Raw genomic sequence first — 25,738 nt, forward strand, 5'->3', positions numbered from 1 at the left:
CTTTACTGCGGCGAGTAGCCTCCCGTCAGTAGTTACACGCGGGATCCTTGACATTGTGGTTTCCAAAATGGGGTCACTTGTGGGGTTTCTGCTGTTTTGGCATGTCAGGGGTTCTTCAAATATGATGTGGCATCCACATTTCCAGCCAAAATGGCACTCCAAAATGCAAATGGTGCTTCTTTCCTTCTGAGCACCCTGACAGTACTTTATTAATACATATGCGGTATCCCTGTACTTGGCAGAACTTGCACAGCAAATTGTGGCATCCATTTTCTCCTTTTGCCCTAGTGAAAATGAAATTTTGGGCAAAAAAATTTGTGGGTAAAATGTATTTTTTCAAGGCCCTGTTATAAAATTAAAACATTTAGATAAATTCCTTGAGGGGCCTAGTTTTTAAAAATGGGGTCACTTTTGTTTGGTTTCCACTGTTTAGTCACATCAGAACCTCTGCAAACGCGACATTGCGTCCGCTACCTATTCCAGTCAAATTTTCATTCCAAAAGTCAAATAGTTCTACTTCCCTTCCGAGCCTTGCCATCCGCCGAAATAGTAGATTTACACCACATATGTGGTATCAGTGTAGTCAGGAGAAATTGTTTAACAAAGTTTGGTATCCATCTTCTCCTGCTACTCCTGTGAAAAAAAAAAAATTGGGGCTAAAGCAACATCTTTACCGGAAAAATGTTGTTGTTTTTTGTTTTCAAGGCTCAACGCTATAAATTTCTGTGAAACCTGTGTGTTCAAGGTGCTTACCACATCTCTAAATAAATTCCTTGAGGAGTGTGTTCTGTCCCCACATGAGGCGAATGGAGGTGTGGTTGATTAATAAGTGTTGTGAGAGAGAAACGTACCTCCGTATTTCTTCGATGTGAGGCAGACAGGACCAATGCTGCTCAGCATCTGAAGAGATGATGCACTCCAGGGATTGTGTAATCCAGACTTGTTTATTTTGTAGATCTGGACATACAGCGTATAACTGGTAATACAGTAACTTCTCCAGAAATGCAGGGTAGACAGGGTACAGTAAGATGTAGCACCAAGTGTGTCTGCAAGTGTGAGCAGCATGAGAGAGTGGTCGAAAGACTGATGCCTTCCTAAGCCCAGTTCAAAAGCACGTCCTCTCACAACAGAAAGTAAACTGGAAATGGCTGCCAGAGGAAGAGAAGATTTGACCCCTGAACCGGATGTAAGACATGCCCACAAGAAATACATGAAAAACAAGCTACCATACAGAAAAAGGCCATTGGGTGGCAGCAGAGTAAAATATAACAACATACATGGAAACTGAGGAATATACATGGAACAGCACACTCCCCGTCTGAAATTCCGTAAGGGATTTCACTATATCAATGTCCTTAAAAAGTCCAACAACCTAGAAAGTGAAACCAAACATGCATGTAATGCAATAATAACTTTAAACAAGACATTAAGTCAGTTCCTGAGATAATCCAATGGAAAACCCATCTTCGGATCAGAGAAGCCGCACTAGGCCAAACTATCTCTGACCCACTGTAATCCAATGGGTAAAGTACTAGTGCAGTGTTCTGTTCATAGTTTATCCTACCGGAATGTCCTCGATAGTGAGTATTTTTTGGCAGACGTGCCAACCATGACAGTCTTTGTCTCCATGTGGCTTGTGATAAGATCTCGCAATGTGGACTAACCTTGCAATAGACTTAATGAGTTTCATCCAATTGGAGAAGCGTTTGAAGCGCTGACAACCGAGGGTGGAGGTTCGTTTAGCGTTCGTGGCCAGAGCACTGACCTCGGAGCGGACTTCTGGATCATCGTCCGGATCCTGGATGCTGAAGACTTCCTGAACACATTCACTTCCCTTCTGTTCCAGCAGAAACTTTGGACCTGAAAGCCAAGAAGAGTTAGCAAAGGAATTTATAGACATAGGTCTAGTGGCATGGTCGGCTGGATTAAGTTCAGATGGGATATAGTGCCACTGTTCAGGTTTGGAAGACCTTCTTATTCTCTCAATGCGGTTACTGACGTACACGTAGAAGCGCCTTGTTTGGTTGTAGATGTAACCTAAGACAACTTTACTGTCACTGTAGTATTGTACGTCATCTATGTGAGTGTCCAGCTCATGCTGAATAAAGTCTGCGAGTTCTACTGCAAGCACAGCCCCACAGAGTTCCAGCCTGGGAATAGTGTGGTCAGGCTTGGGAGCCAACTTAGCTTTGCCGAAAACGAACCCAACATGATCTTGATTGTCAGATCCCATTACCTTCAGGTAGACAACAGCTGCAATGGCCTCCGTGGATGCATCCGAGAACACATGGAGTTCCGTCCTAGTGCTAGCAGCAAGTGAGATTCCAGCGTAGCATCTCGGTATATGGATTTTATCCAAGGCACACAAAGACTGCTTCCAGGTTTCCCATTTTGGTTCCTTATCAGGAGGTAGAGGGGTATCCCAGTCCTTGACAGTTTCGGACAACTGTCTCAGAAGGGATTTACCTTGTATGGTAATTGGTGCTACGAATCCCAGTGGGTCATACAGGCTATTTACCACTGACAGGACACCACGTTTAGTGAATGGTTTGTCTGCACAGTTGATTTGGAATCCGAAGGTGTCGGCTGACAGGTTCCACCTCAGGCCTAAGCTTCTCTGCACAGGCGGACGGTCTGGTCCCAGGTCTATGTCCTTGAATCCAGGTGCGTGGTCGCTTGACTCAAAGGCTCTCATGACAACCGGGCTGTTTGAAGCAATTTTGTGCAGTCTAAGCTTAGCTCGGTACATCATATGTTGGGTCCTTTTGAGTAGGTCGATTGCAGCTTCTTCTGTAGGTAGAGATTTTAGTCCATCATCTACGTAGAAGTCTTTCTCTACAAAGTCTCTGGCGTCTGTTCCATACTCGGACTCTCCTTCTTGTGCGGTTCTCCGCAGGCCATATGTTGCCACAGCGGGTGAAGGGCTGTTCCCGAATACGTGCACCCGCATGCGATACTCCACCATCTCTTTGCTGGGGTCATTGTCCTTGTACCACAGGAACCTGAGGAAATTCCTGTGGTCCTCTCGGACTATGAAACAGTGGAACATCTGTTCAATGTCGGCGGTGATGGCAATGGGCTCTTTCCTGAACCTCATCAACACTCCTACTAGGTTGTTTGTCAGATTAGGACCTGTGAGGAGGACATCATTGAGAGATACGCCTTGATGTTTGGCGCTTGAATCAAAGACAACTCTAATTTGTTTAGGTTTCTTCGGGTGATATACTCCAAATGAGGGTAGGTACCAGCACTCCTCATTTTCCTTTAAGGGAGACGCTGGCTCCGCATGGTTGTTATGGAATATTTTGCCCATAAAGGTGACAATGTGTTCTTTCATCTCCGGTTTATTGCTTAGCGTGCGCTGGAGAGAGTTAAATCTGGACAAGGCTTGTTCACGATTGTTCGGGAGCCTTACCCTGGTAGCTCGGAAGGGTAAGGGGAAAACCCAGTGATTGGTTTCGTCCTTAAGGAACTCATTGTCCATTATCCTGACAAATTCCTTGTCTTCCATAGATGGGGCTACTTTGTTGTCATCCTTAGTGGTATGAAACACCAATTTTCCCAAGTCGTCTGCATAGGGAGAAGGGATAACATCAGGCAGCTGTACAGAATCTGGAAGCTTTTCCTTCACCTCATAGTGATGAGGACATGGTTTGCAGAAGGTAGTGCGCCCGTCTCGGCGTACGTACGTCTTAAAGGAATGGACTCCTGTTTGGTCCAAGCATACATTTCCTATGACTACCCACCCCAAGTCAAGTCTCTGGGTGTAGGGGGCGTAGTCAGGACCATTACACTGTTGGTGGACCTTATGTATCCTCAAATTGTCTCTGCCGAGCAGAAGTAGGATTTCAGCATCTGTGTCCAAAGGTGGGATAACGCTGGCTAGGTGCCTTAAGTGTGGTTGGTGGAAAGCAGCTTCCGGGGTAGGGATCTCATCTCTTTGGTCTGGTATTTGATCGCATTCAATTAGCGTAGGTAGGGGTATTTCTACGTCTTCATTGACAGGAGAAGCGATGAAACCTTGTGCTCTTCTGCCGCTAGTCTCTATGCGCCCCGAGCAAGTATTCAGAGTGTAGGGCGTTGCTGGTCCCTTGATTCTAAAGGCTTCAAAGAACTTAGGTCCAGCTAGGGATCGATTGCTCTGATCGTCAATGATGGCATACATTTTTACAGCCTTCTCTGGTTGCCCTTCTGGATAGACTCTGATTTAGGCATATCCTGGCACAGCATTTAGCACTTTGATTCTCCCCACATACCTCTGAGCATGAGCAGGACACAGCTGTGGTGGACTTGGCGTGATTCTGTGGCTCCCCGCCATGGTTTGTAGCGGGACTAGAGGTAACTGCGACTGCTGTTTCGCCGGTGACTGAGCCTGGGTGCAAGGCTGATGGGTGTCTGTCGCTATGACACTCTTCACACTTAATGGCAGATTTACAGTCCTTGGCCATGTGTTCTGATGAAGCGCAGCATTTGAAACATATCCCAAGTTCGCTGAGGATTTTCTTGCGCTCCTGCATGGTTTTGGACCTGAAGCCTCTACATTTGTTCAGTGAGTGTGGTTTTTTGTGAATGGGACACTCACGATTGAAAGACTTATCCCTCGACGGAATAGTGTACTGCTTGTCGGCAGGTACTGCAGGCGATGGCAGGTTAGTCTTTCTGACGCTTACACTGTTCCTTGAGTCCTTGCGTCTATGTGCGACGCTTTCATACCTTGATGAAGGTGTTGCTGGAGCTGCAGTGTTAGACTCCAGGAAGTCGAGGATAGGGTCGTTCCTCATTTGGGCTTGTTCGTCAATGAACTTGCAGAACTGAATGAACGGAGGAAAGGTGACGTCATGTGACCTTTTATACCTGGAGACACACACTGCCCACTTCTCTTGCAGACTGTGGCAGCTTTGAGACGATTGGGTTCACCCCATGGGCAGTGTCCAGGTAGCACAGTCCTGACAGACGAGGGTCTCTTTTAGCAAGTTCCAGCTCCATAAGCAGATCACTTAAGTCCAGAAGCTTGTGGGCTTCCTTAAGGTTGATCCTTGGAACGTTCTGCAGTCTCTTGAATAGGGACTTTTCTATGGCTTCAGCGCTGCCGTAGGTTCTTTCGAGTCTCTGCCAGGCAGCAGCGAGACCTGCTTCAGCTTGCCCCACATAGACGGTCCTAAGACTCTTGATACGGTTTGTGGATTCAGGACCCAACCATTTTACCATGAGGTCGAGCTCCTGCTCCACGGATAGGTTGAGATCAGCAATGGCGGCCTTGAAGGTTGCTTTCCAGGCTCTGTAGTTCTCTGCACAGTCGTCGAATTTTGAGAGGCTAGTGCTGATTAGCTCCCTGCTCACCATGAACCTGGCAAACTCGGACATGTCTGATCCTTCACTCCTTGTTACCATATTAGCTTGTGGTGCCCCTCAGGCGTATAAGCCGTGTAGCGTGGAAGGGTGAATTGTTCCCGGGTAGAATGATGTCGCTGCAGGCTTGAGCTGTGGTTTAACCTCTAGAGATTCCGATGACTGCTGCTTGAACTGTGGAGGCGGGCTGGAGTGTGCCTTGTGGTCGTCTTGCGATGATGATTGTTCCTGAGGGGGTACATCACGGCGTTGGTCTTGGGTCTCTGTAGGGGCTGTGGGCGATACTGGCACCATAGGTTGGGCTGACTTGGACGTTTCCGCAATGTTGGGTTGAACGTCACTGGAGAAGGTGTGCGCTGCAGGTATCTGTTTCTGCACGTAGTCTCTGGTACGAACAGCTGGGTCGTCTTCTTCCTGTGGTGGCAGGCAAATCGGGTCGAGGTTTTGCTTCAATGCTTGCTCGAGTATTTTTACTTCGGCTAATGCAATTTCTTCCTCCATTTCTGTTTGAAGAATCTTTGCTCTAGCCTCTGCTTCTGTTTGAAGAATCTTTGCTCGAGCCTCTGCTTCTGCTCTCTTCGCTTCTACTTCTGTTTGAAGAATCTTTGCTCGAGCCTCTGCTTCTGCTTTCTTTTCGGTGTATGAACGTCTTAGTTTGGACCGCTCTGCATTTAAACGGGCCTCTAGGATTCTGTCGCTGAGGGCTGAAGTTCTTGAGCAGGATGATTTGTATGACCGAGCAGAGTGTTTAGACGAGGCTGACCTGTGCGATCTAGTTTCTTGCAGATGGGTGATACGAAGCTCCGCTTTATCTTTGGCGTCTTGCACGGCGGCGTCCCTTTCTCTGTCTGTGGAATCTGCCTTGCTTAACTCTGATAGGGCTTCGTCGATTTTAGATTCTTTTAGGAAGGCAGCATACTTCGCGGACAGTCTCTTGTATCTGCCGTGGGCCACGTCTAGCTGTCTTATAGTGTCCTGTAAACCCGCTGCATCATTTTTGTGGCGTTGGACGCTTGACATAAGGGAGGTGACTCGTTCCCATAGGTCATTAAGGTTGTCATTGAACTCATCCCTTGTGGAATGGTAATTCTCGAGGACCTTTAATGTTGGCTTGATGGAACGTACTGGTCGTGCATCTGGGTCTGCTGTGGAAGCGGGCTCTGCTTCCTGGTCTTCATAATGGACAGTATCAGGTTGTATTTGCTCTGTTTCAGCATTGGGGAACTGCGTAAGGTCCTTTTCGGCCATTTTGATTTAAGGTGCGCTGTCCCTTTAAGAAACTGAACCTTTGAATTGGGGGCTGGAAATTGCGGTGCAGCTTAGTTGCGACCCCCTATTAAGATTCCCAAGGTGTTGTTGGAGAATTGTGGGGTTCTGCGGTCCGACGATCTGCAGCAGTGTGGTATAATACACAGAGAGTCTTTATGTACAATGCAGTCTGAGGTGATGCTGCAGGAGATTTCTTAGCAGAGCAGGGCTGCAGTATGTGAGCGGGCAGAGAGCGGGCACGTGAATAGTGATATAAGGGTGATTCTGGCCGGGCTTCAAGGCAGTCTTTCGACTGTTCTGTCCCCACATGAGGCGAATGGAGGTGTGGTTGATTAATAAGTGTTGTGAGAGAGAAACGTACCTCCGTATTTCTTCGATGTGAGGCAGACAGGACCAATGCTGCTCAGCATCTGAAGAGATGATGCACTCCAGGGATTGTGTAATCCAGACTTGTTTATTTTGTAGATCTGGACATACAGCGTATAACTGGTAATACAGTAACTTCTCCAGAAATGCAGGGTAGACAGGGTACAGTAAGATGTAGCACCAAGTGTGTCTGCAAGTGTGAGCAGCATGAGAGAGTGGTCGAAAGACTGATGCCTTCCTAAGCCCAGTTCAAAAGCACGTCCTCTCACAACAGAAAGTAAACTGGAAATGGCTGCCAGAGGAAGAGAAGATTTGACCCCTGAACCGGATGTAAGACATGCCCACAAGAAATACATGAAAAACAAGCTGCCATACAGAAAAAGGCCATTGGGTGGCAGCAGAGTAAAATATAACAACATACATGGAAACTGAGGAATATACATGGAACAGCACAGAGTGTGGTTTCAAAAATAAGGTCACTTGTGGGGGTTTCCAATGTTTAGGCACTTCAGGAGCTCTGCAAACACTACATGGCATCTGCTGTCTATTCCAGCCAATTTTGTTTTCCAAAAGTCAAATGACACTCCTCCCTTCCCGAGCCCTGCCGTGCACCCAAACAGTAGTTTTTTCCCCACATATGGGATAACTGCCTGCTCAGGAGAAATTCCTCTCCCTGTTATCCTTATGAAAATGTAAATTTTTGGGGGAAAAAGTAGCATTTTTCCAATTGCTTTAATTCATATGAAGCACCTGAAGGGTTATTAAACTTCTTGAATGTGGTTTTGAGCACCTTGAGAGGTGCAGTTTTTAAAATGTTGTCACTTTTGGATATTTGGCCCCTCAAAGTCACTTCAAATGTGATATAGTTCCTAAAAAAATAAATTTTGTAAATTTTGTTGGAATAAGTGAGAAATTGGGGAACAACTTTTAACCCTTTTAACTTCTTTATTTTTTGTTACATTTCAAAAATGATGCTGATTTAAAGCAGACATGTGGTAAATGTTATTTCTTAACTATTTTGTTTGATATAATGATGGCATCTGGTTTAAGTTCATAAAAGTAAGTTACATTTTTTCCAAATTTCGGCTATTTTCATAAATAAACAAAAAAAGTATCTACCTAAATTCACCATTAACATAAAGTACAATGTGTCACTAAAAAAAATAATCTTCGTATCGCTGGTATATGTTGAAGCATTCCAAAGTTATGTGACACAAATAGGGGAATTTACTCTGCACTAGAATGTAATAAAGTGTAAAATCCTCTGTGAACTCAGTCTGACATCCAAAGATCCAAGTATATGGAGGTGCTCAGCTAGCTAGTCCTATTTGGGTAAAAGGCAGTATGGTGTATCCAGTAAAAAACAAAGTTAGCAACACTCACCAATTTCCATAAAGTTTTTTTGTATTTCAAATCTTCCTTTAAAACTGTATCCTGTGGCAGTACGAAGGTGAGGGTGGCAGGGGCAGCAGAACAGACGAAGGCCGTTTCACTTTGGAGTGCACTTCAACTTATCTGAACAAGAGGCGACGTGGATACCTCGTTATGAATTAAGCCCTCATACAGCTCTGTTTGCCAAAATTTTTTTATAAAAATGCAGTTTTGCTGTGTGATATTAGCGAAACATAAAAAAAAAACATATAAATCTGGTATCGCTGTAATCGCACCGACCCGAAGAATAAATCCGCTTTATCACTTTTACCACATGGTGATCAGCACAAAAATAAAAATAAGAACTACTCTTGTACTGCTGTCTATTTATTCATACTACCTCCCAGAAATTACAAAAAGGCCGGGATCACACATACGCGAGATACGGCCGAGTCTCGCAGGTGAAAACCCAGCTCTGGCGCCATCACTCCGGAGCGAAGCGTGCAGCCGCACAGCAATACATGGAGCTGCACGCTCCGCTCCGGAGTGCCGGCACCAGAGCTGGGTTTTCACCTGCGAGACTCGGCCGTATCTCGCGTATGTGTGATCCCGGCCTAAGGCTCGGCTTACATTTATTCTGCGCTGTTCGCTGAGCGCTTACATCAGGGTTTCCCTCTTCCCTCTTCCCTCTCCTAGTGTATCCTCACCCACCCCCTGCAGACTGTGAGCCCTCGCGGGCAGGGTCCTCCCTCCTTATGTACTCGTGTGCCTTGTTATCTGCTCATGTTTAATGTATTTGTCTATATTTGCCCCGTATTCACATGTAAAGCGCCATGGAATAAATGGCGCTATAAAAATGTATAATAATAATAATAATAAATAATAAATTCCCCAAAACCCCGGATGAACCACTCACTAAAGAGGGAGATGGAATCACTTTGGACTAGTCTGTGTACCGGCAGAGTGACATCATTTTAGGCGTCTTTTTAGCGCAGAATAGTGGGTAACCACAGATCTGTGCACGCCTAAAAAGATGGATACCACTGGAGAAGACGCCAAACGGAGTACGAAGTGTCTCCATCTTCCTCATTATGGTGGGTGGTTGCATTAGGGGTTTCGTGTAAGTTGCTTTTTTGTGGGATTTACATGGAAACCCCAATGTAAGCTCTCAGTGTAGAACACAAGAATGTGATCCCTGCCTTATTCTGGAAGCGATCGAAAAATATTATGTATCAAAAAATGTTACCTATAAACAAGCCTAATTTATCTCACACAAAACTAGCCCCCATTCAGGTCTGTCATCAGTCACTGGAACTGTAGGGGTTCCCACTTTACTGCAAAGACTCTGAAAAAAGCGACATGGCTTCCGCCCCCTCAAATAAAATTCAGGGAATTCTGCTGTTGTGAATTTCGCTCTTGGGCTCCCTCCGGTGGTTCTAAGTGGCACTTTTGTGAGTTCTGCTCTTGGGCTCCCTCCGGTGGTTTTAACCCCTTAGTGACGGAGCCAAATTTTTGAAATCTGACCAGTGTTCCTTTATGTGGTAATAACTCTGGAACGCTTCAACAAATCCCAGTGATTTTGAGATTTTTTTTTCGTGACACATTATACTTTATGATAATGGTAAATTTAGGTTGATATGTTTTGTGTTTATTTATAAAAAATATCAGAAATTTGAAAAAAAATGTTAAAAAATTAGCAATTTTCAAACTTTGAATGATTATCCCTTTAATCCAGATAGTCATAACACAGCAAAACATTAATAAATAACATTTCCCACATGTCTGCTTTACAGCAGCACCATTTGCAAAATGTTTTTTTCTTTTGTTAGCATTTTAGGAGGTTTAAAAATGTAGCGGCAATTTAAATTTTTTTCAAGGAAATTTACAAAATGTATTTTTTTTTTTAGGGACCTATCCATGTTTGAAGTGAATTTGGGGGTCCTATATATAGGGAAACCCCCACAAGTGATACCATTTTATAAAGGCTACGTTCACATTAGAGTTTTGCGCGGTTGCGTCGGGCGCAGCTGCGGCGACACATGCGTCATGCGCCCCTATATTTAACATGGGGGGCGCATGGACATGCGTTGTGCTGCGTTTTGTGACGCATGCGTTTTTTTGCCCGCAAGCGTGAGGCGCAGAAAACGCAGCAAGTTGCATTTTTTTTGCGTCCCAATTTCGGCAAAAAAGGACACATGCATCGCAAAACGCAGCGTTTTAGCGTGCGTTTTGTTGCATTTTTGTTTGTGTTGTGCGGTGCGTCGCCGACGCAGCCCCGCTCAACGCAAATGTGAACGTAGCCAAACAGCACCCCATGACATATTGGAAACTGCTGTCAGGTAGTTTGTTAACCCTTCAGGTGATTTTTCAGGAATTAATGCAAAGTGGCATGACAGAAATGAAAAAGTGTATTTTTACCACCTAAATGTCACTATCTTCTGAACAGATTACTACAGGCGTCAGACTCTAAAGCCGCTATTAGGTCATGAATTGCCATGGCAAACATCAGGACCACAAAATCATGATCTGAGACCATCAATTGGGATAAAGAGGAAGCCCCCACACACTGTTAACCATTTATAATGATGTAGTCACTACTAACAGCAGCATCTAAGGGGTTAAATAGATTTGGATGGTGCAAAAACTGATCATGGCTGATGCAGCAAGTTGTCAGCTATAGTGTCCAGTCGACGGCTGCTGGATTGTCCTCTGTATGGGGATATAAGTCTCTTATATCTCAGGTCAGTTAAAAGTCGTATTGGCTGTCATTAAGGGGTTAAGAGGAATGGCTGCTCCTTGGATTTAGCAGTCTGCAGCTGCTTCCACTGATTGTCTTTCTGCTCGGCTATTTATGCCTGGCTCTTTCCTTCAGCCAGTGCCACTTGTCAATTGTTCCTGGTTGGATTCACATCTCTGCTTGGATTTCCCTGATATCCTGACCAGTTCAGCAAAGATAAGTCCTTGCTTTGCTCTTTTCTGTCCACATGCTGTGGACTTAATTGTTCTGTACAGTCTGTTTTTTTTGTCCAGCTTGTCAGTATGGATTTATTCAGTTAAGCTGGAAGCTCTGGGAAGCAGATTTACCCTCCACACCTTTAGTTAGGAGTGGAGATTTTTGTAAACTCTGTGGTGGATTTTTCTAGTTTTTTTTTAATACTGACCACACAGTGTTCTGTCCTGTTCTATCTATCTAGCTAGACTGGCCTCCTTTTGCTACATCTTGGTTTCATTCTACGTATGTCATTTCCCTCTCCACTCACAGTCATTATTTGTGGGGGGCTGTCTATCCTTTGGGGATTTTCTCTGAGGCAAGATAGCTTTCCTGTTTCTATCTTTAGGGGTAGTTAGTTCTCCGGCTGTGACGAGATGTCTAGGGAGTGACAGGAACATTCCACGGCTACTTCTAGTGTTGTGTTAAGCTTAGGAACTGCGGTCAGTACATGTGCCACCCCCTTCAGAGCTCGTCCCATGTTGCTCCTAAACCACCAGTTCATAACTGTACAAGTGGCCAACAATGAATTAAATGCATCTCAAGAGGGAAAAAAAAAAAAAAGTTTTGAGCCATTTTTTTTTCTGCAGTTTGTTTTCTTTTTTTCCCCTTAATCTCTGGGTGGTTCAGGATTTTGGCGCTGGCATGGATGTTCAGGGTTTGTTTTCTCGTGTGGATCAACTTACTGCAAGAGTACAGAGTATCCAAGATTATGTTGTCCAGACTCCGGCTTTAGAGCCTAAAATTCCTACTCCTGATTTGTTTTTTGGGGACAGATCCAAGTTTTTGAACTTTAAAAATAACTGCAAATTGTTTTTTGCTTTGAAACCCCGTTCCTCTGGTGATCCCATTCAGCAGGTTAAAATTGTCATCTCTCTGCTGCGTGGTGACCCTCAGGACTGGGCATTCTCCCTTGAATCAGGAGATCCGGCATTGCTGAATGTAGACGCATTTTTTCAAGCGCTCGGATTATTGTATGACGAACCTAATTCTGTGGATCATGCAGAAAAAACCCTGTTGGCCCTGTGTCAGGGTCAGGAAGCGGCAGAATTATACTGCCAGAAATTTAGAAAGTAGTCTGTGCTCACTAAATAGAATGAGGATGCTCTGGCAGCAATTTTCAGAAAGGGTCTTTCTGAAGCCCTTAAAGATGTTATGGTGGGGTTCCCCACGCCTGCTGGTTTGAGCAAATCTATGTCTCTAGCCATTCAGATTGATCGGCATCTGCGCGAGCGCAAAGCTGTGCACCATATGGCAGTGTCCTCTGAGCAGAGTACTGAACCTATGCAATGTGATAGGATTTTGACTAGAGCAGAACGGCAGAGATTCAGATGTCAGAATAGGCTGTGTTTTTACTGTGGTGATTCTGCTCATGTTATTTCTGACTGCCCTAAGCGTACTAAAAGGGTCGCTAGGTCTGTTACCATCAGTACTGTACAGCCTAAATTTCTCTTATCTGTGACCCTGATTTGCTCATTGTCGTCTTTTTCTGTCATGGCATTTGTGGATTCAGGCGCTGCCCTGAACTTAATGGACTTGGAATTCGCTAGGCGCTGTGGTTTTTCCTTGCAGCCTTTGCAGAACCCTATTCCTTTGAGGGGCATTGATGCTACACCATTGGCCAAGGATAAACCTCAGTACTGGACGCAGCTGACCATGTACATGGCTCCAGCACATCAGGAAGATTGCCGTTTTCTGGTGTTGCATAACCTGCATGATGTTGTTGTACTGGGTTTTCCATGGTTACAGGAACATAATCCGGTGCTGGATTGGAAAACTATGTCTGTGACTAGTTGGGGTTGTCAAGGGGTACATAGTGACGTTCCTTTGATGTCAATTTCCTCTTCCCCCTCTTCTGAAGTCCCTGAGTTTTTGTCGGATTTCCAGGATGTATTTGATGAGCCCAAGTCCAGTTCCCTTCCTCCACATAGGTACTGTGATTGTGCTATTGACTTGATTCCTGGCTGCAAGTTTCCTAAGGGCCGACTTTTCAATCTGTCGGTGCCAGAGCATGCCACCATGCGGAGTTATGTTAAGGAGTCTTTGGAGAAGGGGCATATTCGGCCATCTTCGTCACCATTGGGAGCGCGATTCTTTTTTGTTGCTAAGAAGGATGGCTCCTTGAGACCCTGTATAGATTATCGTCTTCTTAATAAGATCACGGTCAAATTCCAGTACCCCTTACCTTTGCTTTCTGATTTGTTTGCTCGGATTAAGGGGGCTAGTTGGTTTACTAAGATTGACCTTCGAGGGGCATATAATCTTGTTCGTATTAAACAGGGTGACGAATGGAAAACCGCATTTAATACGCCCAAAGGCCATTTTGAATATCTTGTGATGCCTTTCGGGCTTTCTAATGCTCCTTCTGTATTTCAGTCCTTCATGCATGATATTTTCCGCAATTATCTTGATAAATTCATGATTGTGTATTTGGATGATATTTTGATTTTTTCCGATGATTGGGAGTCTCATGTGAAGCAGGTCAGGATGGTATTCCAGATCCTTCGTGATAATGCTCTATTTGTGAAGGGGCCTATTCGGAGTTCAGAAGGTCTCTTTTTTGGGTTTTATTTTTTCTCCCTCGTCTATGGAAATGGATCCTGTTAAGGTCCAAGCCATTCATGACTGGATTCAACCCACATCTGTGAAGAGCCTTCAGAAATTTTTGGGCTTTGCTAATTTCTATCGCCGTTTCTTTGCCAACTTTTCCAGTGTGGTTAAGCCCCTTACTGATTTGACGAAGAAAGGCGCTGATGTGGAGAATTGGTCCTCTGCGGCTGTTGAGGCCTTTCAGGAGCTTAAACGCCGATTTACTTCTGCCCCTGTGTTGCGTCAGCCGGATGTTTCTCTTCCTTTTCAGGTTGAGGTTGATGCTTCTGAGATTGGGGCAGGGGCCGTTTTGTCTCAGAGGAATTCTGATGGTTCTTTGATGAAACCGTGTGCTTTTTTTTTCCAGAAAGTTTTCGCCTGTGGAGCGCAATTATGACGTCGGCAATCGTGAGTTGTTGGCTATGAAGTGGGCATTTGAGGAGTGGCGACATTGGCTTGAGGGAGCTAAGCACCGCGTTGTGGTCTTGACTGATCATAAGAATCTGATTTACCTCGAGTCGGCCAAGCGGCTGAACCCTAGACAGGCTCGATGGTCCCTGTTTTTCTCCCGTTTTGATTTTGTGGTCTCGTATCTTCCGGGATCTAAGAATGTTAAGGCTGATGCCCTCTCTAGGAGTTATTTGTCTGACTCTCCTGGAGTCCTTGAGCCGGTTGGCATTCTTAAGGAAGGGGTGATTCTTTCTGCCATCTCCCCTGATTTACGGCGGGTGCTTCAGGAATTTCAGGCTGATAGACCTGACCGCTGTCCAGTGGGGAAGCAGTTTGTTCCTGATAGATGGACAAGTAAGGTAATTTCTGATGTTCATTGTTCAGTGTTGGCTGATCATCCTGGGATTTTTGGTACCAGATATTTGGTTGTTAGGTCCTTTTGGTGGCCTTCCTTGTCGCGGGATGTGCGTGCTTTTGTGCAGTGCTGTGGGACTTGCGCCCGGGCCAAGCCTTGCTGTTCCCGCACTAGTGGGTTGCTTTTGCCTTTGCCGGTCCCCGAGAGGCCCTGGATGCATATTTCCATGGATTTTATTTTGGATCTTCCTGTTTCCCAGAAAATGTCTGTTATCTGGGTGGTTTGTGACCAGTTCTCTAAAATGGTCCATCTGGTACCTTTGCCTAAGTTGCCTTCCTCCTCAGATTTGGTTCCATTGTTTTTAAAGCATGTGGTTCGTTTGCATGGCATTCCGGAGAATATTGTGTCTGACAGAGGTTCCCAGTTTGTTTCTAGGTTTTGGCGGGCCTTTTGTGCTAGGATGGGCATTGATTTGTCTTTTTCTTCGGCGTTTCATCCTCAGACAAATGGCCAAACTGAGCGAACTAATCAGACCTTGGAAACCTATTTGAGATGCTTTGTGTCTGCTGATCAGGATGATTGGGTGGCTTTCTTGCCGTTGGCCGAGTTTGCCCTTAATAATAGGGCTAGTTCGGCTACTTTGGTTTCACCTTTCTTTTGTAATTTTGGTTTTCATCCTCTTTTTTCTTCGGGGCAGGTTGAGCCTTCTGATTGTCCTGGTGTGGATTCTGTGGTGGACAGGTTACAGCAGATTTGGGCTCATGTGGTAGACAATTTGACGTTGTCTCAGGAAAAGGATCAACGTTTTGCTAACCGCCGTCGGTGTGTTGGTCCCCGGCTTCGTGTGGGGGATTTGGTTTGGTTGTCTTCTCGTCATGTTCCTATGAAGGTTTCTACTCCTAAGTTTAAGCCTCGGTTTATTGGTCCTTATAAGATTTCTGAAATTATCAATCCGGTGTCTTTTCGTTTGGCCCTTCCAGCCTCTTTTGCCATTCATAATGTTTTCCATAGATCTTTGTTACAGAGAAATGTGGTGCCCGTTGTTCCCTCGGTTGATCCTCCTGCCCCGATGTTGGTTGAGGGAGAGTTGGAATATGAGGTTGAGAAAATTTTGGATTCTCGTTTTTCGAGGCGGAGGCTTCAGTATCTTGTCAAGTGGAAGGGTTATGGCCAGGAGGATAATTCTTGGGTTGTTGCCTCCGATGTCCATGCCGCCGATTTTGGTTCGTGCTTTTCACTTGGCTCGTCCTGATCGGCCTGGGGGCTCTGGTGAGGGTTCTGTGACCCCTCCTCAAGGGGGGTACTGTTGTGAATTCCGCTCTTGGGCTCCCTCCGGTGGTTCTAAGTGGCACTTTTGTGACTTCTGCTCTTGGGCTCCCTTCAGTGGTTTTAAGTGGAATGGCTGCTCCTTGGATTTAGCAGTCTGCAGCTGCTTCCACTGATTGTCTTTCTGCTTGGCTATTTATGCCTGGCTCTTTCCTTCAGCCAGTGCCACTTGTCAATGGTTCCTGGTTGGATTCACATCTCTGCTTGGATTTCCCTGATATCCTGACCAGTTCAGCAAAGATAAGTCCTTGCTTTGCTCTTTTCTGTCCACATGCTGTGGACTTAATTGTTCTGTACATTCTATGTTTTTTTTGTCCAGCTTGTCAGTATGGATTTATTCAGTTAAGCTGGAAGCTCTGGGAAGCAGATTTACGCTCCACACCTTTAGTCAGGTGTGGAGATTTTTGTAAACTCTGTGGTGGATTTTTCTAGTTTTTTTAATACTGACCGCACAGTATTCTGTCCTGTTCTATCTATCTAGCTAGACTGGCCTCCTTTTGCTACATCTTGGTTTCATTCTACTTATGTCATTTCCCTCTCCACTCAGTCATTATTTGTGGGGGGCTGTCTATCCTTTGGGGATTTTCTCTGAGGCAAGATAGCTTTCCTGTTTCTATCTTTAGGGGTAGTTAGTTCTCCGGCTGTGACGAGATGTCTAGGGAGTGACAGGAACATTCCACGGCTACTTCTAGTGTTGTGTTAAGCTTAGGAACTGCGGTCAGTACAGGTGCCACCCCCTTCAGAGCTCGTCCCATGTTGCTCCTAAACCACCAGTTCATAACATTCTGCGCTCCCAAATTAAAATGCCCCACTATGCGTAAACTACAGTAAGCAGCCACATGTTTAGCATTATTGTAATGGACATTGCACTTAATTTACAGGTGCGTTTCACAATGTATGACACAATATATGGGTACTAGACTGACAGATTTGCAATTCTCCAGAAACAGTACCTTTCATGGATTTTAAAAAATAGTTACTGCAGCCGCAGATGAATTAATTGAGAGATGCAGTTTCTACAATGTTTTTCTGCTATTTTGGCACCTTCGGTGCTCCACAAATGTCGCCTGCAAACTATTCTAGCAAAATTTGTGCTCCAAAAGCCATATAGCGTTCCTTCTTTCTCAGCCCTGATGTGTGGACTAAGGGCTCCTTCTCACTTGCGAGAAATACGTGCGAGTTAAAATCACGCTCTGGCACCGGCACTCCAGAGCGGAGCGTGCAGCTGCATAGCAATATGCAGCGCCCCAGAGACCTGGTCGTTGCAGTATAGCGCTCTGCCACTAAGGGGAGCAGCGGTACGTCTGATGGCACTAAGGAGTTCTCCTGACCAGGTATCACTAGAACACATTACACTTCACACTCCGGCCACTAGGGGGAGAAAAAGGCTTTATTTATTGGGCCACTCCTCACACTGGTAAAACTAGGGGCTGGGGAGGAAGTTAGTGAGAAGCTGAGTGGGTTGGAACCAGGCAACATCCCGTGGCAGGGGGTGTTGCAGGAAGAAGGCACAGGGGGGTCCCTGTCAGGCGTGGGAACCTGGCAGGTGCCTAGTGAACAGAACAGAACGTAACGGAACCGCGCCTGCACACCCTGCGGCGGTATCCTAAGAAAGAGACACGAAGGGAAGGATATTGTGGAAACGTGTTAACGAGATCAGCACAAAGGAGAGCCAGTAAGAGTCGTGCCGAGAGAGGAAGGCAACATCTTACTGAGGCGCGTAGTCGGTGGCCGGATCACCGTAGGAGTAACTGACTTCAGGCCTTACTTCAAATTCCGCTGGACAGTTGATTATAGGTTGGCTGTCTACCTTCTACACCTACGAAGACATAGGGGGCAACATTGGGAGAGGGGCGTCTCTAGGGTCCCAGAAGACCTCCAAGCCTTCCCGTCATACGGGTGGCGTCCTAGCCTAACATTCCTGGGGGACGTTAGAAACTAGCAACATCTGGAACCAAAGAACGAGAGAGAGAGAGAAAGCTGTAGAGAACGAACGAAGGAGAACAGCAGTTGTGAGGACTATTCCGAATGCTCAGCAGGGTAGGACTACAACACACAGGCGCTATTGGTAGGCAACGATTTCCATCTGCGAGGGAAACTCTGGATGTGCCCATCGGACCGGCCGGTCTCTGATAGCCCGGTTGAACGTGCTCTGGACTGAGTATATTGAAGCCTTCAGTAAAAAGGTAAAGAGACTGCAACCTTGTGTCCTCGTTATTGCCTGCACCTCACACCATCACCATCCACCAAACTGGGAAGCCCTGGGGATATACTTCACCTGTGGGAAGGTACACCATCCAGCTGCTATTCCATCACCCCAGCGGACCCCACAGCAGCGTCGGTCACCCTGACCGAACACCACAGGTGGCGTCACGAACCCCTGACAGACTGCAATACTACTTTCATTGGACGCCCCTTAGCAGGGTCGCGGACCGGGTCTAGCCACCGTGACCGCCTCAGAACCGAACCAGAGAGGCCCGGTACCGAAACGCGTGGCCCTGTGTCTGGGGGCGCTCCATCTTGGCGTCACGAACAGGATCGTACTTAAGCCTGAAGAATTGGGTCATGTGTGCCTTGGAATTGTGATTGAAACGTGTTGGACTGTGATTTATTGCAAAGACTGTGTATTGCTATCTGCCGCATGATTCCCGCCAAAACCGCCGCCATTGCCGCGCCACGAGGAGCGTAGGAGAAGAAGAAGGGCGTGGAAGTGGGCGTGAAAGAACTGAAGAGCGCGAAAGATAATGGCCGCCCAGTCTAAATATTTCTGTATCTTGAGGACGTGTCCGTCAGCAGCTGAGATCCGCCTCCTGATCCGCAGTGGAGGGCGGAGACAAAGAAAACGAAACCGCCCACGAAGGAGAGAGCGGGAAAAGGACAAGGAGGGAGGACTGAACCACGTGGGAGATGCCATCATGGCCAGCCGACAGGGATCGGGATCGGAGCGTGGGGTCGGAGCAGAGGACTCCCCCAGCTATTCAGAGAGATACCGCGGGCAGGCGTCACCCATGAGCCCCGACTTCCTACAGGCTGGAGTGGATGAGCTCAGCGACCGACTCTGGCAGACGCAGCTGAGCACTGAGGCCGGGTGGAAGGAGATCGTCACCGGGGGCCTCACCAGACGTCTGTCGGCAGCCTCGTCTGGTCCGAAGCAAGAAAGAAGTTCCAGCGCTCCGAAGCCAGAAAGCAAGGCCGTGCCGAAAAGCGAGATACTGCAAACAGAGATGACGATGCCACAGCGCAAGGCCCCGCAGTCAGCGTTCCAGATCCCAGCGGAGACGGAGCAGGCCGGCATCGGAGGCACCGCATCTGAAGCAGGTATGAAGAACGACCCTGCCCCAGTGACAGAAGACCTGTTGATAAGCTTCGTAGCAGCGCCACCTGCTGCCATGACTGAGACTAACTCTGAACTGACAAATCCTAATACTTCTGCCACAGTGGGCATTATTGCCGCTACTGAACCTACTACCAAAATTGACATTCGAACCCAGATGATGCCTGAAGAACCGATTAGTGACATTGATACCGCATCGGATGAGAAAAGAGATATGCAAAGCCATAAGACCCTCTTCTGGAGTGAGGGAGCCCCTTATGTGGCACCTGGTAGCCGCCAGTATGCAGCTGGGCTACTCCGATCGGTGCTACCCCCTGACTTACAGTAACAAACCTTGAAACCCCGACAGATGTAAATAGTTAACTGTTTCCTGCTGTTGCTGCTACTTTAAACCCGACCAGGGTTATTTCTTAAAGGGGTCCCTTTGTTTACCTGGGATCCCTATTGTTTTCCATTTCTTTTTCTACTGTTGCACCAAGTTCATCATTGTTTTAAAGACTGCCGGATCATGGACGGTGAATGATTCAAAATTGTTTTTGTGGATAGTTTGCACCTTCTTTAAAGGTGCTCCCTACTGGTTTTACAAGTGAAAGAAGACTTTGCGAAGATAATGCTTCTGGACATGACGCAGAAGCTCTTGCTTTCAGTGGACTTGCAGACAGAGAAAGAATCTGCACTACCTCTTAAAGACTTGGGTCCCTCTTAAAGGGAATGTTACCTGAATGTTGCAATAAAAAGTTGAAACGTTAATAATGTTGAAATTTAGGAAGTTTGATAGTGTTGATGGAGACTGAGGACAGGAAAGCTTGAGAGTGAGCCTGTAGGGGTTAGAGAGAGAGTCCTCCTGAGAGATATAGAAAGATGGTCGGCACAATGGCAGTAGGCCCAGCCAAGGAGCTAGGCGGTGCTGCATTGGGGAAGTTAGAATGGAAAGAAACGAGTTATGTAGCATTTTATAGTATGCCTTTTGTGGGTTCAGCGAACACGCCCTTAAAGGAAGAGTTAGTTATTTGTTTAAAATTTGCACTTAAGTAGAATACCCGGCTGGGTACTAAAGGTTATTTATAATCTAAATGTTATTTAAAAATATTTAATCTTGTTATTGTTTGCAACGTTTGTGTCCTCACCTCCCATAAAGGGAAGCACCTTTTCTATTTACTTGTTCTTAGCATTCAAAAATTTTGTATGTCTTTCACTGCATTATATTGTTGTTCTTCTTCCCAGTCCAGGAGTACTGGATTTAACCGGGGGGGAGTGCAGCGCCCCAGAGACCTGGTCGTTGCAGTATAGCGCTCTGCCACTAAGGGGAGCAGCGGTATGTCTGATGGCACTAAGGAGTTCTCCTGACCAGGTATCACTAGAACACATTACACTTCACACTCCGGCCACTAGGGGGAGAAAAAGGCTTTATTTATTGGGCCACTCCTCACACTGGTAAAACTAGGGGCTGGGGAGGAAGTTAGTGAGAAGCTGACTGGGTTGGAACCAGGCAACATCCCGTGGCAGATCAGCACAAAGGAGAGCCAGTAAGAGTCGTGCCGAGAGAGGAAGGCAACATCTTACTGAGGCGCGTAGTCGGTGGCCGGATAACCGTAGGAGTAACTGACTTCAGGCCTTACTTCAAATTCCGCTGGACAGTTGATTATAGGTTGGCTGTCTACCTTCTACACCTACGAAGACATAGGGGGCAGCATTGGGAGAGGGGCGTCTCTAGGGTCCCGGAAGACCTCCAAGCCTTCCCGTCACACGGGTGGCGTCCTAGCCTAACATACCTGGGGGACGTTAGAAACTAGCAACATCTGGAACCAAAGAACGAGAGAGAGAGAGAAAGCTGTAGAGAACGAACGAAGGAAAACAGCAGTTGTGAGGACTATTCCGAATGCTCAGCAGGGTAGGACTACAACACACAGGCGCTATTGGTAGGCAACGATTTCCATCTGCGAGGGAAACTCTGGATGTGCCCATCGGACCGGCCGGTCTCTGATAGCCCGGTTGAACGTGCTCTGGACTGAGTATATTGAAGCCTTCAGTAAAAAGGTAAAGAGACTGCAACCTTGTGTCCTCGTTATTGCCTGCACCTCACACCATCACCATCCACCAAACTGGGAAGGTACACCATCCACCTGTGGGAAGGTACACCATCCAGCTGCCATTCCATCACACCAGCGGACCCCACAGCAGCGTCGGTCACCCTGACTGAACACCACAGGTGGCGTCACGAACCCTTGACAGACTGCAATACTACTTTCATTGGACGCCCCTTAGCAGGGTCGCGGACGGGGTCTAGCCACCGTGACCGCCTCAGAACCGAACCAGAGAGGCCCGGTACCGAAACGCGTGGCCCTGTGTCTAGGGGTGCTCCAACTACATGGAGCTGCACACTCCGCTCTGGAGTGTCGGCGCCAGAGCTTGGTTTTAACATGTGAGACTCGCACGTATTTCTCGCAAGTGAGAAGGAGCCCTAATAGTAATTTCTGATAACATATGGGACAGCACCGCGTTTGGGAGAAATTACGCAAGAAATTGTGGGGTCTAGTATCATCTGTTAACCCTTTTGTACCTGATAAATTTGAAGCAAATACAAAAATTACATTTTTACCACTAAAATATATTTACATGTCTCAATGTTATAAAATTATATGAGGCACTACACCCCTAGATGAATTGCTTGAGGGGTCTAGTTTCCAAAATGGGGTCACTTGTTGGGGGTTTCTGCTGTCAGGGGCTCTTCAAATACGACATAACATTCACAATTTATCCCATGCAAATAGCACTTTTTCCTTTTCTAGCCCTGCCATGTGCCCCAGCAGAAGTTTTTAACCAAATTTGAGGTATAGTCACATTCAGGACAAATTGCACAACAAATTATGGGGTTCGTTTTTTCCTATTATCCGTTATGAAAATTACAAATTTGGAGCTAAAACAGCAAAAAAAAAATTAAAATTTTCAATATGATGACCTAATGATATCAAATTCTGTGTAGTACCTGTGGGTTCAAAACATTCACTACACCCCTGGATAAAATCCTTGAGTCTACTATCTAAAATGGGGTGACTTGTGGGGCATTTCCACTTTATAGGCACATCAAGGGCTCTCCACACAAGATGTGGCATCCGCTCAAATAGTAGTATTGCCCCACATTTGTTGGATCTGCGTACTCAGGAGAAAATGGACTTCAGAATTTGTTGTACATTTTCTAAGATTACCCTTGTGAAAAATAAAAAAAATTGTCTAAAACTGCATTTTTGTGGGTAAAATGTAATTTTTTTTCATAGCTGTATGTTGTAAACTTCTGCGAAGCACCTGGGGGTTCCAGGTGCTCATGACCCACCTAGATAAGTTCCGTAAGGGGTTTAGTTTCCAAAATGGTCACTTGGGGGGGATTTACACTGTTTAGGCACATGAGGGGCTCTCCAAACACGACATGCCATCTGCTCTTAATTCCAGCCATTTTTGTTTAAAAAAAAAATAAAAAGTCAAATGGTCCTCCTTCCCTTCTGAGCCCTACCGTATGCCCAAACAGTGGTTTTCCCCCACATATGGAGTATCTGCTTACTCAGGAGAAATTGCACAATATACTTTAGGGTCCATTTTCTCCTGTGACCCATATAAAATTTAGAGCTAAAGTAAAATTTTTGTGAAAAATTTTCATTTTTTTCCTTACACATTTTTTCAGTTTCTAGGAAGCACCTTAAGGGTTAATAAACTTCTTGAATGTGGTTTTGAGCACCTTATGGGGTGTCGTTTTTAGAATAGTGCCACTTTTTTGGCTACTTTCTTTCATATTGACCACTCAAAATCACTTCAAATGTGATGTCGTCCCTAAAAAAAAAAAAAAAAAAGTTTTGTAAATTTTGCTGGAAAAAGTATGCAAATTGTCTCTTCAGAGAGGAAGAGACCTAGAACTCTAGTGCCACCTATTGGAAGTAGCAATCCTAACAGTCAATGTCGACCCTTTAACGAGCCTTGTCACATGACTTAGGATAATAGCCAAACCAGAATCTCAATTTGCAGACACTGTGTTTCGGGGTACTGCCCCTCGCCAGTGCAAAGTGGAGATCTGGTTTGGCTGATTGAGAGGCTTCTGACCAGGATCCAAGAAGTATCGTTTCTCCTTGCGGAGAGTGACATAAGCATGTCGAGGTCAGGAGACTTAAAGCCGCAATGCTCCTCTGGGAAATATGCAAATTGTCTCTTCAGAGAGGAAGAGGACTAGAACTCATTTCCCAGAGGAGCATTGCGGCTTTAAGTCTCCTCACCTCGACATGCTTATCATGTCACTCTCCGCAAGGAGAAACGATACTGCTGGAAAAAGTAGAAATCGATGGTCTACTTTTAACCCTTCTAACTTCCTAGAAAAAAAATTGTTTAAAATTTTTTGCTCTTGTAGACTTGGGAAATGTTATTTATTAGCTATTTTCTGTGACATAACTCTCTGATTTTAAGGTCATAAAAATTAAAAGTTTGAAAGTTGCTAAATGTTTAAAATTTTCCCCAAATTTCTGTTTTTTTGTTTTTTTTCATATCGAATAAATTTTACAACTATCATGAAGTGTAATATGTCACTAAAACAATCTCCAAATCGGTGGGATATGTTAAAGCGTTCCAGAGTTATAACTGACAGTTATAAGTGACACTGGTCAGAATTGTAAAATTTAGCTTGGTCATTGAAGAGTTAAAGGAAATGTGTCACCCCCTGGGACATATATCGCCTATTAATATGGGCATACAAGTGTTAGAAATGTTAAACTTGTCATATCTTAATGCCTCATATCTACGGTCTTGTTGGTGAAAAATCGTTTTTTATTTCTTTATGCAAAGGATTTTTTTCAGGCTCTGGGGCGTGCAGTGCCTGGAAGAAAACTCTGCCGCCAGTCTTCATTTGCGTACCACCATAACGTCACAGTGCCTGTGATGTATAATGGTGGCCCCGAAATCTCTTGCCTAACCCTGCGATAACGCGATTATCTGTACCTATTCTGCCCTTCTATGGGCATATGTTTGGTACATTTGCATGAAACATACAGTATGACAAACAAGTAATATATTAGAGGAGTGGTAGACGCACAGTTTTATTGTTTCATTTTGCTTAAAAGTTTTTAGTTTCTCTACAGATAATCTGCTCTTTTCTCACCAGGATATGGCAAAAAAGCTGAAAAACCCGAAGCTACTTCTGAAGGCAATCTCTCAGGTTCATTCAAATCCAATCTATAAAAATGCACTGGATCTTCTCCAGATGTCTTATGCTGAGACCTCCGCCTTGTGACCTGTTTGAGGAGGGGACATCTGTCTTTCTTTTGGCTGCATCTCACATATAGCCTGCAATAGAAAATATATTCAGATTGCACTGTTACTTTTTCTATTTATATTAAAAAATATTTTTTCATTTTGTTGCTTTTTGAATTAAATTAATCGGGTCATACAATGGTTATGCCCCTACTCAGTGTCCGGCTTCCGACAGCCCCCACTCACAGTATTATGCTCCACACAGCTTCTATATACACACGGACATTCTAAAAACAAAACTACTCCCCTGTCCCTGTTCCCCAACTGCTCCAGTCTGTTTTCAGACTGAGGCACCACACAGCAGCTCTTTTGTCACAAACTAACTAGTACTTTTGTCCATAAAATGCCTGTGGATGGAGGAGCATGTGACCACAGCTGTCTATCAGCTTCCTCCAGTTGATAGTGGCTTTCCTACATGAGGAGTTTTATTTTTGCAGAAGGCTGATGGACATGTCTGGTCACATGCTGCTCCACTCTCAAGAGACAATTGAAACAAGTAAAAAGAAAAATGTTTTTAAAAATATAATAAAAAAATTAAAATATGAAAGTTCAAATCACCCCCCTTTTGTCACATTTAAAATAAAACAGCATCAAAAATGCAAATTTGGTATCACTGCATTCAGAAACACCCCATTTATGAAAATATAAAAAGAATTGAACCAATCGGTTAATGGCATAACGAGAAAAAAATTAAAATGCCAGAATTACATTTTTTGATCGCCGCAACATCGCAATAAAATACATTAACATGCGATCAAAACATCGTATCCACCCCAAAATAGTATAAATAGTCCCAGAGCCTGAAAAATGGAAATGTTATGGGTCTTGGAAAATGGCACCATTTTTTTTTAAGCAAACTTGGGATTTTTTTTCGCCAAGTAAATGAAAAAGAACCTATACATGTTTGGTATCTGTGAACTTGTAATGACCTGGAGAATCATAATGGCAGGTCTGTTTTAGTAGTTGGTGAACATGTTTGTTTTTTGTTGATTTTTTTATTACCTATTGTGGAATTTCACTTTTTTAGCAATTTCACCACACTTGGAAATTCTTG

The 25,738-nt window shown here is 45.2% G+C and overlaps 1 protein-coding gene across 1 annotated transcript in view; it reads left to right on the forward strand.

Moving 5' to 3' along the window:
• LOC138667658 (centromere protein Q-like) overlaps positions 1–24,761 on the forward strand; it is a 175,832-nt gene extending 151,071 nt beyond the window's left edge. The window contains exon 9 of the mRNA XM_069755783.1: positions 24,536–24,761. Within this exon, the coding sequence (XP_069611884.1) occupies positions 24,536–24,664 (129 nt within the window). The 3' untranslated portion in view covers positions 24,665–24,761. The remainder of the gene's footprint in view (positions 1–24,535) is intronic.
• Positions 24,762–25,738: the final 977 nt, after the last annotated feature.

This window comes from Ranitomeya imitator, chromosome 2 (assembly GCF_032444005.1).
Source record: "Ranitomeya imitator isolate aRanImi1 chromosome 2, aRanImi1.pri, whole genome shotgun sequence".
NCBI lineage: Eukaryota > Metazoa > Chordata > Amphibia > Anura > Dendrobatidae > Ranitomeya > Ranitomeya imitator.